A 16,617-nucleotide genomic window follows, 5' to 3' on the forward strand; every position below is an offset into this window, starting at 1 on the left:
GTTGTAGAGTGGTAGAAATTGGAGGGTTGTAGTAGAGTGGTAGTACTGAGAGGGTAGTAGTAGTAGAGTGGTAGTACTGAGAGTATAGTAGTAGAGTGGTAGTACTGAGAGTATAGTAGTAGAGTGGTAGTACTGAGACGGTAGTAGTAGTAGAGTGGTAGTACTGAGAGGGTAGTAGTAGAGTGGTAGTACTGAGAGGGTAGTAGTAGAGTGGTAGTACTGAGAGGGTAGTAGTAGTAGACTGGTAGTACTGAGAGGATAGTAGTAGAGTGGTAGTACTGAGACGGTAGTAGTAGTAGAGTGGTAGAAATTGGAGGGTTGTAGTAGAGTGGTAGTACTGAGAGGATAGTAGTAGAGTGGTAGTACTGAGACGGTAGTAGTAGTAGAGTGGTAGTACTGAGAGGATAGTAGTAGTAGAGTGGTAGAAATTGGAGGGTATTAACACATTCACCAACGTTTGGCTCGATCCCAGACATACCGACCTGAGTAGTAGGTTCTTCCCGCTGAAACACAGGGACCTTGGAAAGGTACAGGGTCCTTAGATCTTTCGTCAAAAGTAGTGCATTATATAGGGAATAGTGTGCAATTTTTGGATGCACACATAATACTGTATGTTCTGGAGAAAGATACATGCTTCTTTAAGCTTCCCTTCTGGGTTCTGTATTCCTCTGAAGGTCAATAGATCCAACATGGCTGGACAGTGAATCACAGACTAAAGGCCCTTGCAGACGGTACAATTTTAGCCGTTTTATGACACCATTTTGCAGTCTCAGACAACCCTTCCACGTCGTAGGCAGAATCTTAGCTTGTCAACGATTGTCATATGTGTTGGCTCGTTCAGTGTGTCATGGTCTAGGTTTGCCGATTAAGTACTGCTGCGCGCAGTTGTCGGCTCCGACAAAGTTCTGTCACTGTCAGATTTTGTTGCCATTATCATGTAGTGTGTCTGGTGTAACGAGCTGATCCTGTTGACTGACCAATAGGAACACGGCTGGCACTGAGTATGCACAGCCACATTAATATAATAGGTTTGATTTAAATGCTTATGGCTGTGCAAGAAGAAAGATTTCCATAATAATCTTGTACATACATCTGAAATTAGGCTACCTGATGTGATTTTGATAGATGAACAAAATCGGCAATCAAAATAAACGTACTACCACAGTGACCATGCTATTTTGGGAAGCCTATTTGTTTCTGCCCTTACGGACAATGATTGCAGCCAGAATTCAGTATAACTACTGTACAATGCAGTATAATTGCAGATGGAGTGCAGTATAACTGCTGTACAATGCAGTATAATTACAGATGGAGTGCAGTATAACTGCTGTACAATGCAGTATAATTACAGATGGAGTGCAGTATAACTGCTGTACAATGCAGTATAATTGAAGATGGAATACAGTATAACTGCTGTACAATGCAGTATAATTGCAGATGGAGTGCAGTATAACTGCTGTACAATGCAGTATAATTGCAGATGGAGTGCAGTATAACTGCTGTAAAATGCAATATAATTGCAGATGGAGTGCAGTATAACTGCTGTACAATGCAGTATAATTACAGATGGAGTGCAGTATAACTGCTGTACAATGCAGTATAATTGCAGATGGAGTGCAGTATAACTGCTGTAAAATGCAGTATAATTAAAGATGGAGTGCAGTATAACTGCTGTACAATACAGTATAATTACAGATGGAGTGCAGTATAACTGCTGTACAATGCAGTATAATTGCAGATGGAGTGCAGTATAACTGCTGTACAATGCAGTATAATTGCAGCCAGATTTCAGTATAACTGCTGTACAATGCAGTATAATTGCAGATGGAGTGCAGTATAACTGCTGTACAATGCAGTATAATTACAGATGGAGTGCAGTATAACTGCTGTACAGTATAACTGCTGTACAATGCAGTATAATTGCAGCCATATTTCAGTATAACTGCTGTACAATGCAGTATAATTGCAGATGTAGTGCAGAATAACTGCTGTACAATGCAGTATAATTTCAGATGGAATGCAGTATAACTGCTGTACAATGCAGTATAATTGCAGATGTAGTGCAGAATAACTGCTGTACAATGCAGTATAATTGCAGATGGAGTGCAGAATAACTGCTGTACAATGCAGTATAATTGCAGATGGAGTGCAATATAATTGCTGTACACTGCATTATAATTGCAGATGGAGTGCAGTACAACTGCCTTACAATGCAGTATAATTGAAGATGGAATACAGTAAAACTGCCTTACAATGCAGTATAATTGCAGATGGAGTGCAGTATAACTGCTGTACAATGCAGTATAATTACAGATGGAATGCAGTATAACTGCTGTACAATGCAGTATAATTGCAGATGGAGTGCAGAATAACTGCTGTACAATGCAGAATAATTGCAGATGGAATGCAGTATAACTGCTGTACAATGCAGTATAATTGCAGATGGAGTGCAATATAATTGCTGTACACTGCATTATAATTGCAGATGGAGTGCAGTACAACTGCCTTACAATGCAGTATAATTGAAGATGGAATACAGTATAACTGCCTTACAATGCAGTATAATTGCAGATGGAGTGCAGTATAACTGCTGTACAATGCAGTATAATTACAGATGGAATGCAGTATAACTGCTGTACAATGCAGTATAATTGCAGATGGAGTGCAGAATAACTGCTGTACAATGCAGTATAATTGCAGATGGAATGCAGTATAACTGCTGTACAATGCAGTATAATTGCAGATGGAGTGCAATATAATTGCTGTACACTGCAGTATAATTGCAGATGGAGTGCAGAATAACTGCTGTACAATGCAGTATAATTGAAGATGGAATGCAGTATAACTGCTGTACAATGCAGTATAATTGCAGATGGAGTGCAGTATAACTGCTGTACAATGCAGTATAATTGCAGATGTAGTGCAGAATAACTGCTGTACAATGCAGTATAATTGCAGATGGAGTGCAATATAATTGCTGTACACTGCATTATAATTGCAGATGGAGTGCAGTACAACTGCCTTACAATGCAGTATAATTGCAGATGGAGTGCAATATAATTGCTGTACACTGCATTATAATTGCAGATGGAGTGCAGTACAACTGCCTTACAATGCAGTATAATTGAAGATGGAATACAGTAAAACTGCCTTACAATGCAGTATAATTGCAGATGGAGTGCAGTATAACTGCTGTACAATGCAGTATAATTACAGATGGAATGCAGTATAACTGCTGTACAATGCAGTATAATTGCAGATGGAGTGCAGAATAACTGCTGTACAATGCAGTATAATTGCAGATGGAATGCAGTATAACTGCTGTACAATGCAGTATAATTGCAGATGGAGTGCAATATAATTGCTGTACACTGCATTATAATTGCAGATGGAGTGCAGTACAACTGCCTTACAATGCAGTATAATTGAAGATGGAATACAGTATAACTGCCTTACAATGCAGTATAATTGCAGATGGAGTGCAGTATAACTGCTGTACAATGCAGTATAATTACAGATGGAATGCAGTATAACTGCTGTACAATGCAGTATAATTGCAGATGGAGTGCAGAATAACTGCTGTACAATGCAGTATAATTGCAGATGGAATGCAGTATAACTGCTGTACAATGCAGTATAATTGCAGATGGAGTGCAGAATAACTGCTGTACAATGCAATATAATTGCAGATGGAGTGCAGAATAACTGCTGTACAATGCAGTATAATTGCAGATGGAATGCAGTATAACTGCTGTACAATGCAGTATAATTGCAGATGGAGTGCAATATAATTGCTGTACACTGCAGTATAATTGCAGATGGAGTGCAGAATAACTGCTGTACAATGCAGTATAATTGAAGATGGAATGCAGTATAACTGCTGTACAATGCAGTATAATTGCAGATGGAGTGCAGAATAACTGCTGTACAATGCAGTATAATTGCAGATGTAGTGCAGAATAACTGCTGTACAATGCAGTATAATTGCAGATGGAGTGCAATATAATTGCTGTACACTGCATTATAATTGCAGATGGAGTGCAGTACAACTGCCTTACAATGCAGTATAATTGAAGATGGAATACAGTATAACTGCCTTACAATGCAGTATAATTACAGATGGAGTGCAGTATAACTGCTGTACAATGCAGTATAATTACAGATGGAATGCAGTATAACTGCTGTACAATGCAGTATAATTGCAGATGGAGTGCAATATAATTGCTGTACACCGCATTATAATTGCAGATGGAGTGCAGTACAACTGCCTTACAATGCAGTATAATTGAAGATGGAATACAGTATAACTGCCTTACAATGCAGTATAATTGCAGATGGAATGCAGTATAACTGCTGTACAATGCAGTATAATTACAGATGGAATGCAGTATAACTGCTGTACAATGCAGTATAATTGCAGATGGAGTGCAGAATAACTGCTGTACAATGCAGTATAATTGCAGATGGAATGCAGTATAACTGCTGTACAATGCAGTATAATTGCAGATGGAGTGCAGAATAACTGCTGTACAATGCAGTATAATTGCAGATGGAGTGCAATATAATTGCTGTACACTGCATTATAATTGCAGATGGAGTGCAGTACAACTGCCTTACAATGCAGTATAATTGAAGATGGAATACAGTATAACTGCCTTACAATGCAGTATAATTGCAGATGGAGTTCAGTATAACTGCCTTACAATGCAGTATAATTGCAGATGGAGTGCAGTATAACTGCTGTACAATGCAGTATAATTGCAGATGGAGTGCAGTATAACTGCTGTACAATGCAGTATAATTGCAGATGGAGTGCAGTATAACTGCTGTACAATGCAGTACAATTGCAGATGGAGTGAAGTATAACTGCTGTACAATGCAGTATAATTGCAGATGGAGTGTAGTATAACTGCTGTACAATGCAGTACAATTGCAGATGGAGTGAAGTATAACTGCTGTACAATGCAGTATAATTGCAGATGGAGTGCAGTATAACTACTGTACAATGCAGTACAATTGCAGATGGAGTGTAGTATAACTGCTGTACAATGCAGTATAATTGCAGATGGAGTGAAGTATAACTGCTGTACAATGCAGTATAATTGCAGATGGAGTGCAGTATAACTACTGTACAATGCAGTATAATTGCAGATGGCGTGCAGTATAACTGCTGTACACTGCAGTATAATTGCAGTATAACTGTAACGGCTTTCTTCTACCTCCTTCTCTGACGAAGAGGTGGAATAAGGATCGGACCAAAATGCAATGTGCTTCGTTCGATACATCTTTAATTATGACGAAACACGAACAATACAAAACAACAAACATCGAAAACCTAAACAGCCCTGACTGGTGCAACAAACACAGAGACAGGAACAATCACCCACAAACACACAGTGAAACCCAGGCTACCTAAATACGGTTCCCAATCAGAGACAACGATTATTATATATTATTATATTATATATTATTATATACAACGATAATCACCTGACTGATTGAGAACCGCCTCAGGCAGCCATAGACCAATCTGTACACCCCACACAACCCCAAGACGAGACACACTACAAATAAACCCATGTCACACCCTGGCCTGACTCAATAAATGAAGATAACGTAATAAATATAGACCAGGGCGTGACAGAACCCTCCCCCCTAAGGTGCGGACTCCCGGACGCACATCAAAACAATAGGGAGGGTCCGGGTGGGCGTCTGTCCATGGTGGCGGCTCCGGCTCGGGACGTGGAATCCACTCTATGAATGTCTTAGTCCCCCATCCTCGCGTCCTAGGATTGTCCACCCTCGCCGCCGACCATGGCCTAGTAGTCCTCACCCAGAACCCCACTGGACTGAGGAGCAGCTAGGGACAGAGGGGCAGCTCGGGACAGATGTCCCACTTCCTGGTGGGTTATTTCTCAGGTTTTTGCATGCCATATGAGTTCTGTTATACTCGCAGACATCATTCAAACAGTTTTAGAAACTTCAGAGTGTTTTCTATCCAATACTAATAATAATATGCATATATTAGCATCTGGAACAGAGTAGGAGGCAGTTAACTCTGGGCACGCTATTCATCCAAATGTGAAAATGCTGCCCCCTATCCCAAAAAGGTTATTAAGCAGACACCTCGGCGGCCCTGAAGGAACTTCACTGGACTCTATTTACAGTTGCAGTTGGAAGTTAACATACACCTGAGCCAAATACATTCAAACTCAGTTTTTCAAAATTCCTGAGATTTAATCCTAGTAAAGATTCCCAGTTTTAGGTCAGTTAGGATCACCACTTTATTTTAAGAATGTGAAATGTCAGAATAATAATACGGATAATTATTTATTTCAGCTTTTATTTATTTCATCACATTTCCAGTGGGTCAGAAGTTTACATACGCTCAATTAGTATTTGGTAGCATTGCCTTTAAATTGTTTAACTTGGGTCAAATGTTTTGGGTAGCCTTTCACAAGCGTCCCACAATAAATTTGGTGAATTTTGGCCCATTCCTCCTGACAGAGCTGGTGTAACTGAGTCAGGTTTGTAGGCATCCTTGCTCGCACAAGCTTTGTCAGTTCTGCCCACAAATTTTCTATGGGATTGAGGTCAGGGCTTTGTGATGGCCACTCCAATACCTTGACTTTGTTTTCCTTAAGCAATTTTGCCACAACTTTGGAAGTATGCTTGGGGTCATTATCCATTTGGAAGACTCATTTGCCACCAAGCTTTAACTTCCTGACATATGTCTTGAGATGTTGCTTCAATATAGCCACATAATTTTTTCCTCATAATGCCATCTATTTTGTGAATTGCACCAGTCCCTCCTGCAGCAAAGCACCCCCACAACATGATGCTGCCACCTCTTTGCATCACGGTTGGAATGGTGTTCTTCAGCTTGCAAGCCCCCCCTTTTTAACAGTTATATTTTTGTGTCATCAGACCAGAGGACATTTCTCCAAAAAGTACGATCTTTGTCCCCATGTGCAGGTGCAAACCGTAGTTTGGCTTTTTATGGCAGTTTTGGAGCAGTGGCTTCTTCCTTGCTGAGCCACCTTTCAGGTTATGTCGATATAGGACTAATTTTACTGTGGATATAGATACTTTTGTACCCATTTCCTCCAGCATCTTCACAAGGTCCTTTGTTGTTCTGGGATTGATTTGCACTTTTTGCACCAAAGTACATCCATCTCTAGGAGACAGAATGCATCTCCTTCCTTAGTGGTGTGAAGGCTGCGTGGTCCCGTGGTGTTTATACTTGCTTACTATTGTTTGTACAGATGAACGGAAATTTCTCCCAAGGATGAACCAGACTTGTGGAGGTCTATAGTTTTTTTTCTGAGGTCTTGGCTGATTTCTTTTGAGTTTCCCATGATGTCAAGCAAAGAGGCACTGAGTCAGAAGCTTCTAAAGCCATGACATCATTTTATGGAATTTTCAACTTATTGTATGTAAACTTCTGACCCACTGGAATTGTGATGCAGTGATTTGTAAGTGAATTAATCTGTCTGTAAACAATTGTTGAAAAAAGTACTTGTCATGTACAAAGTAGATGTCCTAACCGACTTGTCAAAACTATAGTTTGTTAACAAGAAATGTGTGGAGTGGTTGAAATGTTTTTAACAAAGCTAATCTGAGAACAAGGCTGCCTAAATGCTATCAGCATATTGAATGCACAACACGAGCTGGTAGCATTCTGGATCATTGCTACTCTAACTTCAGCGATGCATACAAAGCCCTCCCTTCGGTAAAAAATCTGACTATGAATCTTTTTTGTTGCTCCCAGCCTATAGACAGAATCTAGAACAGGAAACGCCCTTGCTCAGGTCTATCCAATCGGATTCCACGCTTCAAGATTGCTTTGATCACGTGGACTGGGATAAGTTCAGGGTGGCTTCAGACAATAACATTGACATATACGCTGATTCGGTGAGCGAGCTTATTAGCCAGTACATCTGTGATGTTTTACCCATTGTGACTATTAAAACCTTCCCTAACCAGAAACCGTGGATTGATGGCATCATTTGAGCAAAACTGAAAGCGCGAACCACTGCTTTTAACCAGGGCAAGGTGACGGGAAACATGACCGAATACAAACAGTGTAGTTATTCCCTCATCAAGGCAATCAAACAAGCTAAGCGTCAGTATAGAGACAAAGTAGAGTTGCAATTGAACGGCTCAGACACAAGATGTATGTGGCAGGGTCTACAGTCAATCACGGATTACAAAAAGAAAACCACACATCGACTTCTTGCTCCCAGACAAATTAAACAACTATTTTGCTCGCTTTAAGGACAATACAGTGCCACTGAAATGGCCCGCTACCAAAGCCTGTGGGCTCTCCTTCTCCGTGGCCAACGTAAGTAAAACATTTACATTTGTTAACCTTCATAAGGCTACCAGCCCAGACAGAATCCCGAGCTGCGTCCTCAGAGCATGCGCAGAACAGCTGTCTGGTGTGTTTACGGACATATTCCATCAATCACTATCCCAGTCTGCTGTGCTCACATGCTTCAAGATGGCCACCACTGTTCCTGTCACCAACGCTAAGGTAATTGAGCTAAATGACGATCACCCCGTAGCACTCACTTCTGTCATCATGAAGTGCTTTGAGAAGCTATTTAAGGATCATATCACCTCTACCCTACCTGACACCCTAGACCCACTCCAATTTGCTTACTGCCCCAATAGGTCCATAAACGATGCAATCTCAATCACACTGCCCTATCCCATCTGGACAAGAGGAATACCTATGTAAAAATAATCTAAAACTGTTTTACCTGAGTAACCTACAGTACCAGTCTACTTAATTTTTACTAGGCAAGTCAGTTAAGAACAAATTCTTATTTTCAATGACGGCCTAGGAACAGTGGGTTAACTGCCTGTTCAGGGGCAGAACGACAGATTTGTACCTTGTCAGCTCAGGGATTTGAACTTGCAACCTTTCGATTACTAGTCCAACGCTCTAACCACTAGGCTACCCTGCCTCCCCTATATATAACTGAGTAACCTACAGTTTATCTGGTAACAGAGCATTCCATGATGACATGACTCTATACATAACTGAGTAATAGATCATTCCATGATGACATGACTCTATTCATAACTGAGTTACCTCTGGTAACAGATCATTCCATGATGACATGACTCTATTCATAACTGAGTAACCTCTAGTAACAGATCATTCCATGATGACATGACTCTATACATAACGGAGTAACAGATCATTCCATGATGACATGACTCTATTCATAACTGAGTTACCTCTGGTAACAGATCATTCCATGATGACATGACTCTATTCATAACTGAGTAACAGATCATTCCATGATGACATGACTCTATACATAACGGAGTAACAGATCATTCCATGATGACATGACTCTATTCATAACTGAGTTACCTCTGGTAACAGATCATTCCATGATGACATGGCTCTATACATAACTGAGTAACCTCTAGTAACAGATCATTCCATGATGACATGACTCTATACATAACTGAATAACCTCTGGTACAGATCATTTCATGATGACATGACTCTATACATAACTGAGTAACCTCTGGTACAGAGCATTCCATGATGACATGACTCTATACATAACGGAGTAACCTCTAGTAACAGATCATTCCATGATGACATGACTCTATTCATAACTGAGTAACCTCTAGTAACAGAGCATTCCATGATGACATGACTCTATACATAACTGAGTAACCTCTGGTACAGATCATTCCATGATGACATGACTCTATACATAACTGAGTTACCTCTGGTAACAGATCATTCCATGATGACATGACTCTATACATAACGGAGTAACCTCTGGTACAGATATTTCCATGATGACATGACTCTATACATAACTGAGTAACCTCTGGTACAGATATTTCCATGATGACATGACTCTATTCATAACTGAGTAACCTCTGGTAACAGATCATTCCATGATGACATGGCTCTATACATAACTGAGTAACCTCTAGTAACAGATCATTCCATGATGACATGACTCTATACATAACTGAGTAACCTCTGGTACAGATCATTCCATGATGACATGACTCTATACATAACGGAGTAACCTCTGGTAACAGATCATTCCATGATGACATGACTCTTTACATAACTGAATGACACATTAAATCAGTTTTTGGTTTGCGTACCATGAAGAACGAGGTGTTCAGTCCCAGGGTCCTTACCTTAGTGATGTGATTGTTGGGAAGGTTAACTCTAGTCAATGAAAATGCAATCATAATGGCTTGCATTCGGCGACAGCCCTAGTTCTCATGGACTCAGGAGTGTATGTCTTCTGCCTGTATGACTCAGGCGAAGTTGGGATTTCCCACGTACCATTTCATTCGCTCTTCCAACTGTCCATCAACTCTGGGCGAAACACTCTGTCTATCAAGTCCTGGCTAAACACTGTCTATCAAGTCCTGGCTAAACACTGTCTATCAAGTCCTGGCTAAACACTGTCTATAAACTCCTGGCTAAACACTGTGTCCATCAACTCCTGGCTAAATCCTTGGATCCTAGCGCATCAAGAGATCATGTATGTTGGAAATATGAATAATCCAAAGTGATTTATAAAATTAACTATTGTTTGTTGTGTGTGTTTCTCAGGGGAACTTCTTCTGGCAGGTGAAAATTGGTTACACTGTTGGACACAGCATCTCCCTGATCTCCCTCATCACATCGATAGTCATATTGAGTATCTTCAGGTAAATACCTACTATAGATTTACTAAGTATCTGCAGGTGGTAACTACCTACAATAGTCTTATTGAATATCTTCAGGTGGTAACTACCTACTATAGTCATACTGAGTATCTTCAGGTGGTAAATACCTACTATAGTCATACTGAGTAAATTTCAGGTAATTACCTGCTATTGTCATACCCAAAGGACTGGGCAATCTCCGAGGCCAACGTGAGTAAGGTCTTTAATCAGGTCAACAGTCGCAAGGCCAGGTAGCTGGATGATGTTCTAGGGCACGTTCTCAGCCCATGCGTTGAACAGCTGGTAGGCATATTCACGGTAATTTTCAACCTCTCCTTGTTCCAGTCTTTAATCCCCACATGTTTTATGATGACCACCATCAATCCTGTCCACAAGAACTCCAGTGCTTCACCGTGACTCCGGCCCTGTATCACTCACATCTGTAATCATGAAGTGCTTTGAGAGGATGGTTAGGGAAAACATTAACTCCATCATTCCAGACACCCTGGACTCACTCCAATGTGCATACGACAGATCCATAGACGACCATTATCAAATGCACCCCACACTGCCCTCTCCTACCTAAACAATAGTGTGGTAAACCGTGGGGTGTTGGGTTGAGCGTGCAGAGATTAAAACAGAGACAGGGAGGTTTTAGTCCGCAAACACAACTTTACTAAGACAGAAAAATCACATAGGTTTGGCTCGGTCCTTCTTCTCAGCTTTGGCTCTGAGTCGGTCTCTCCCTTCTCTCTCGCGTCGTGCCATCGTGCTCCTTTTATGTGGCCTCCACGGCTGGTTGGCACTTTCCCCTAGTTTCCTCCACTTGGAGCTAACTGTGTCGGGGTGCCCAGCTCGTGTACTCAAAACAGAGGGAGCCAACGTCACCTCACATACCTCCCCTCTATTACCACCCCCAGGGGTAGACCTCCTGGGATATCACAAAGAGGAACACCAATCTGAGAATGCTGTTCATTGACTCCAACTCTGCGTTCAACACCATTGTCCCCTCCAAGCTCGTCACTTAGCTAAGGACCCTGGGACTAAACACCTCCCTCTGCAACTGGATCCTGGACTTCCTGACAGACCGACCCCAGGTGGTGAGGGTAGGCAACATCAACTCCGCAATGCTAACCCTCAACATGGGCCCCATCAGGGGTATAAGCTCGACTCCAACACCATCATTCAGTTTGCTAACGACATGATGGTGGTAGGCCTGATCACCGATGACGATGAGGCCAGAGACCTGGCAGTGTGGTGCCAGGACAGCAACCTCTCCCTCAACGTCAGCAAGACAAGGGAAGTGATTCTGGACTACAGGAAATGGAGGGCCGAGCACGCCCCCATCCACATAAATTGGGCTGCAGTGTAGAAGGTCGAGAGCTTCAAGTTCGTTGGTGTCCAAATCACTAAGGACTTAACATGGTCCATTCACAGAAGCACAGTCGTGAAGAAGGCATGACATCGTCTCTTCCTCCTGGGGAGGATGAAAAGATTTGACATGGGCCCTCAAATCCTGAAAGTTATACAGCTACACTGTTGAGAGCATCTTGACTGGCTATATCACTGCTTGGTATGACAACAGCACCGCCCTTGATAGCATGCCACTACAGAGAGTGGTGCGGACAGCTCAGTACATCACCAAACGGACATCCAGTGCCTGGAAAATGGATAAAGACTCCAGCCACCCCAAGCCGTAGACTGTTTTCTCTGGTTCTACACAGCAAGCGGTACTGGTGCATCAAGACTGCCACAAACAGGCTCCTGAACAGCTTCTATCCCCAAGCCATAAGACTGATAAATACATAACTATATGGCTACACAGACTATCTGAAGGACCTCTGAATTTTATTCTTATTTCTACACTGTCTGTACACACAGTGACACTCCAACACACTCGCAGGGCCCTATACACTACACACACGGTCTCTACGTTCACTGACACAGCCCTGCACAGTACACACCCTGACACTTCAACACACACTCATAGGGCCCTACACACACAGATTCTCCAACACACACTCATAGGGCCCTACACACACAGATTCTCCAACACACACACAAACATTCACTCCATCATTTGCTCACTCACTTAACAGGCACATACATTCATATTGACTCTACACAAACCCACTCACATACATTCATATTGACTCTACACAAACCCACTCACATACATTCATATTGACTCTACACAAACCCACTCACATACATTCATCATATATACTGCACTGCTGCTACTCTGTCTATCATATATCCTGATGTCTAAACACCTTTACCTTTACATATCTACATCCATCACTCCAGTATCCCTGCACATTGTAAATATGGTGAGGACTAAAATCAGGGATGAGAACTGCAGGGAGGAGACCACTGTGCAGAGACAGGATATGTAGTGTGTAGGGCCCTGTGAGTGTGCATAGAGACAGGGTGTGTAGTGTGTAGGGCCCTGTGAGTGTGCATAGAGACAGGGTGTGTAGTGTGTAGGGCCCTGTGAGTGTGCATAGAGACAGGGTGTGTAGTGTGTAGGGCCCTGTGAGTGTGCATAGAGACAGGGTGTGTAGTGTGTAGGGCCCTGTGAGTGTGCATAGAGACAGGGTGTGTAGTGTGTAGGGCCCTGTGAGTGTGCATAGAGACAGGGTGTGTAGTGTGTAGGGCCCTGTGAGTGTGCATAGAGACAGGGTGTGTAGTGTGTAGGGCCCTGTGAGTGTGCATAGAGACAGGGTGTGTAGTGTGTAGGGCCCTGTGAGTATGCATAGAGACAGGGTGTGTAGTGTGTAGGGCCCTGTGAGTGTGCATAGAGACAGGGTGTGTAGTGTGCAGGGCCCTGTGAGTGTGCATAGAGACAGGGTGTGTAGTGTGTAGGGCCCTGTGAGTGTGCATAGAGACAGGGTGTGTAGTGTGTAGGGCCCTGTGAGTATGCATAGAGACAGGGTGTGTAGTGTGTAGGGCCCTGTGAGTGTGCATAGAGACAGGGTGTGTAGTGTGTAGGGCCCTGTGAGTGTGCATAGAGACAGGGTTTGTAGTGTGTAGGGCCCTGTGAGTGTGCATAGAGACAGGGTGTGTAGTGTGTAGGGCCCTGTGAGTGTGCATAGAGACAGGGTGTGTAGTGTGTAGGGCCCTGTGAGTGTGCATAGAGACAGGGTTTGTAGTGTGTAGGGCCCTGTGAGTGTGCATAGAGACAGGGTGTGTAGTGTGTAGGGCCCTGCGAGTGTGCATGGAGACAGGGTAGGTAGTGTGTAGGGCCCTGTGAGTGTGCATAGAGACAGGGTGTGTAGTGTGTAGGGCCCTGTGAGTGTGCATAGAGACAGGGTGTGTAGTGTGTAGGGCCCTGTGAGTGTGCATAGAGACAGGGTGTGTAGTGTGTAGGGCCCTGTGAGTGTGCATAGAGACAGGGTGTGTAGTGTGTAGGGCCCTGTGAGTGTGCATAGAGACAGGGTGTGTAGTGTGTAGGGCCCTGCGAGTGTGCATAGAGACAGGGTAGGTAGTGTGTAGGGCCCTGTGAGTGTGCATAGAGACAGGGTTTGTAGTGTGTAGGGCCCTGTGAGTGTGCATAGAGACAGGGTGCTGCTGGAAGTGGTGTTGGAGGGCCAGTAGGAGGTACTATTTGATACTGTATATCTCTGTCAGCTGGACTGATACTGTATATCTGGTACTAGATGCTGCTGGAAGTGGTGTTGGAGGGCCAGTAGGAGGTACTATTTCTTCGGGTCAAAAAAAAAAGATTGGGGATGTTATTCTGTGTAGGGTGCCGCCTTTCAGATGGGACGTTAAACGGGTGTCAGGACTCGCTGTGTTCACTAAAGATCACATGGAATAGGGGTGTTAACCCTGGTGTCCTGGATAAACTCCCAAGCTGGCCCTCATACCATGGCCACCTAATCATCCCAGGCTTCCAATTGGCTGATTCAGGGTGTTAGCGGAAAGGAACACCAAGCCACATCCCAAATGCCTCCCTATATAGTGCACTACTCTTGACCAGGGCCCAATTCCCAATATAGAGCAATACTTTAGACAAGGGCCCTATTCCCTATGTAGTGCACTACTTTTGACCAGGACCTATAGAGAATAGGGTGCCATTTGGGATGCAACCTCATTCATCACTACTAAGCATCACTCTGCTTTGGGTCATCTATGCTTCAGTCATTACACACCACAGACCTTCAGACTGTGAGATATTAAGGCTTCTGTTGAAGGTGTTGGCTGAAAGCTCATTTATAAATCCACATGCTTCAGTATCTCACTGTGTTTCGATAAGCTCTTTAGAAATCCTTTCCATTGTCATGGTGGTTATTGAGGATTGAGAAAATGCTTTGTTCTCCCTCCGTATCCCTCCACAGTGTCAGAGAACCAAAAGGTTTCATTAGTATTTCATTCATTCATCAATTAGTGGTCATTCTTTCTCCATTTCTCAATTCCATAGACAGTGGAAGTTCTTTGGTCACACTGGATGTAACATGTCGTGTGTGTCTCCCCTAGGAAACTCCACTGCACTAGGAACTACATCCACATGCACCTGTTTGTGTCATTCATCTTGAAGGCCATCGCTGTGTTTACGAAGGATGTGGTTCTTTACCAGGTCGGAGAGGTTGACAACTGCTCCCCAGGATCCGTAAGTACACAGCCCGTGTCTGTGGGTGTGTGTAAGTATATGTGTGTGTGAGTGTGTGTGTGTTAATTGTACCAAACCTCAGGAGACAGTGTTTAAATAGAGAAAAACCTCCACGTTCCAACATTATAATCCATCTTGTTGAACATGTCTGTATTTCAAACACTTCTCAAATCAAATCAAACTTTATTTTTCACATGTGCCGAAGTGTAGACCTTACTGTGAAATGCTTACTTACAAGCAATTAACCAACAGTGCGGTTCAAGAAAGAGTTAAGAAAATATTTACCAAATAAACTAAAGTAAAACATTATAAAGAGTAACACAATAAAATAACAATACATAGGCTATATACAGGGGTTACCTGTACCGATTCAATGTGGAGACTATATACAGGGGGTACCAGTACTGATTCAATGTGGAGGCTATATACAGGGGGTACTGGTACAGAGTCAATGTGGAGGCTATATATAGGGGGTACTGGTACAGAGTCAATGTGGAGGCTATATACAGGGGGTACCAGTACAGAGTCAATGTGGAGGCTATATACAGGGGGTACCGGTACAGAGTCAATGTGGAGGCTATATACAGGGGGTACCAGTACAGAGTCAATGTGGAGGCTATATACAGGGGGTACCAGTACAGAGTCAATGTGGAGGCTATATACAGGGGGTACCAGTACAGAGTCAATGTGGAGACTATATACAGGGGGTACCAGTACAGAGTCAATGTGGAGACTATATACAGGGTGTTACGGTACAGAGTCAATGTGCGGGGTTCAGGTTCGTCGAGGTCATTTGTACATGTAGGTAGTGACTGCATAGTTAATAAACAGAGAGTAGCAGCAGTGTACAAAACAAATGGAGGAGGGGGGTCAATGTAAATAGTCCAATGGTCAGTTGATTAGTTGTTCAGCAGTCTTATGGTTTAGGGGTAAAAGCTGTTGAGGAGCCTTTTGGTCCTAGACTTGGCGCTCCGGTACCGCTTGCCGTGCGGTTGCAGAGAAAACATTCTTTGACTTGGCTGACTGGACGCTCTCTCAATTTTTGGGGCCTTCCTCGGACACTGCCGAGTATATAGGTCCTGGATGGCAGGAAGCTTGGACCCAGTGATGTACTCACCACCCTCTGCAGCGCCTTACAGTCAGATGCCGAGCAGTTGCCATACCAGGCGGTGATGCAACTGGTCAGGATGCTCTCGGTGGTGCATCTGTAGAGCTTTTTGAGCATCAGAATCTTTATCTCTATGTGTGTTGTCAGGTGGACTGATACTGTATATCTCTGTCAGGTGGACTGATACTGT

The 16,617-nt window shown here is 43.0% G+C and overlaps 1 protein-coding gene across 1 annotated transcript in view; it reads left to right on the forward strand.

Moving 5' to 3' along the window:
* The window catches only part of vipr1b (vasoactive intestinal peptide receptor 1b), a 316,767-nt gene that overhangs the window by 197,025 nt on the left and 103,125 nt on the right, over window positions 1–16,617 (forward strand). Inside the window, exons 5-6 of the mRNA XM_064941134.1 lie at window positions 10,613–10,710; window positions 15,187–15,319. Of these exons, the coding sequence (XP_064797206.1) occupies window positions 10,613–10,710; window positions 15,187–15,319 (231 nt within the window). The remainder of the gene's footprint in view (window positions 1–10,612; window positions 10,711–15,186; window positions 15,320–16,617) is intronic.

This window comes from Oncorhynchus masou, chromosome 28, assembly GCF_036934945.1.
Source record: "Oncorhynchus masou masou isolate Uvic2021 chromosome 28, UVic_Omas_1.1, whole genome shotgun sequence".
NCBI classification, from domain to species: domain Eukaryota; kingdom Metazoa; phylum Chordata; class Actinopteri; order Salmoniformes; family Salmonidae; genus Oncorhynchus; species Oncorhynchus masou.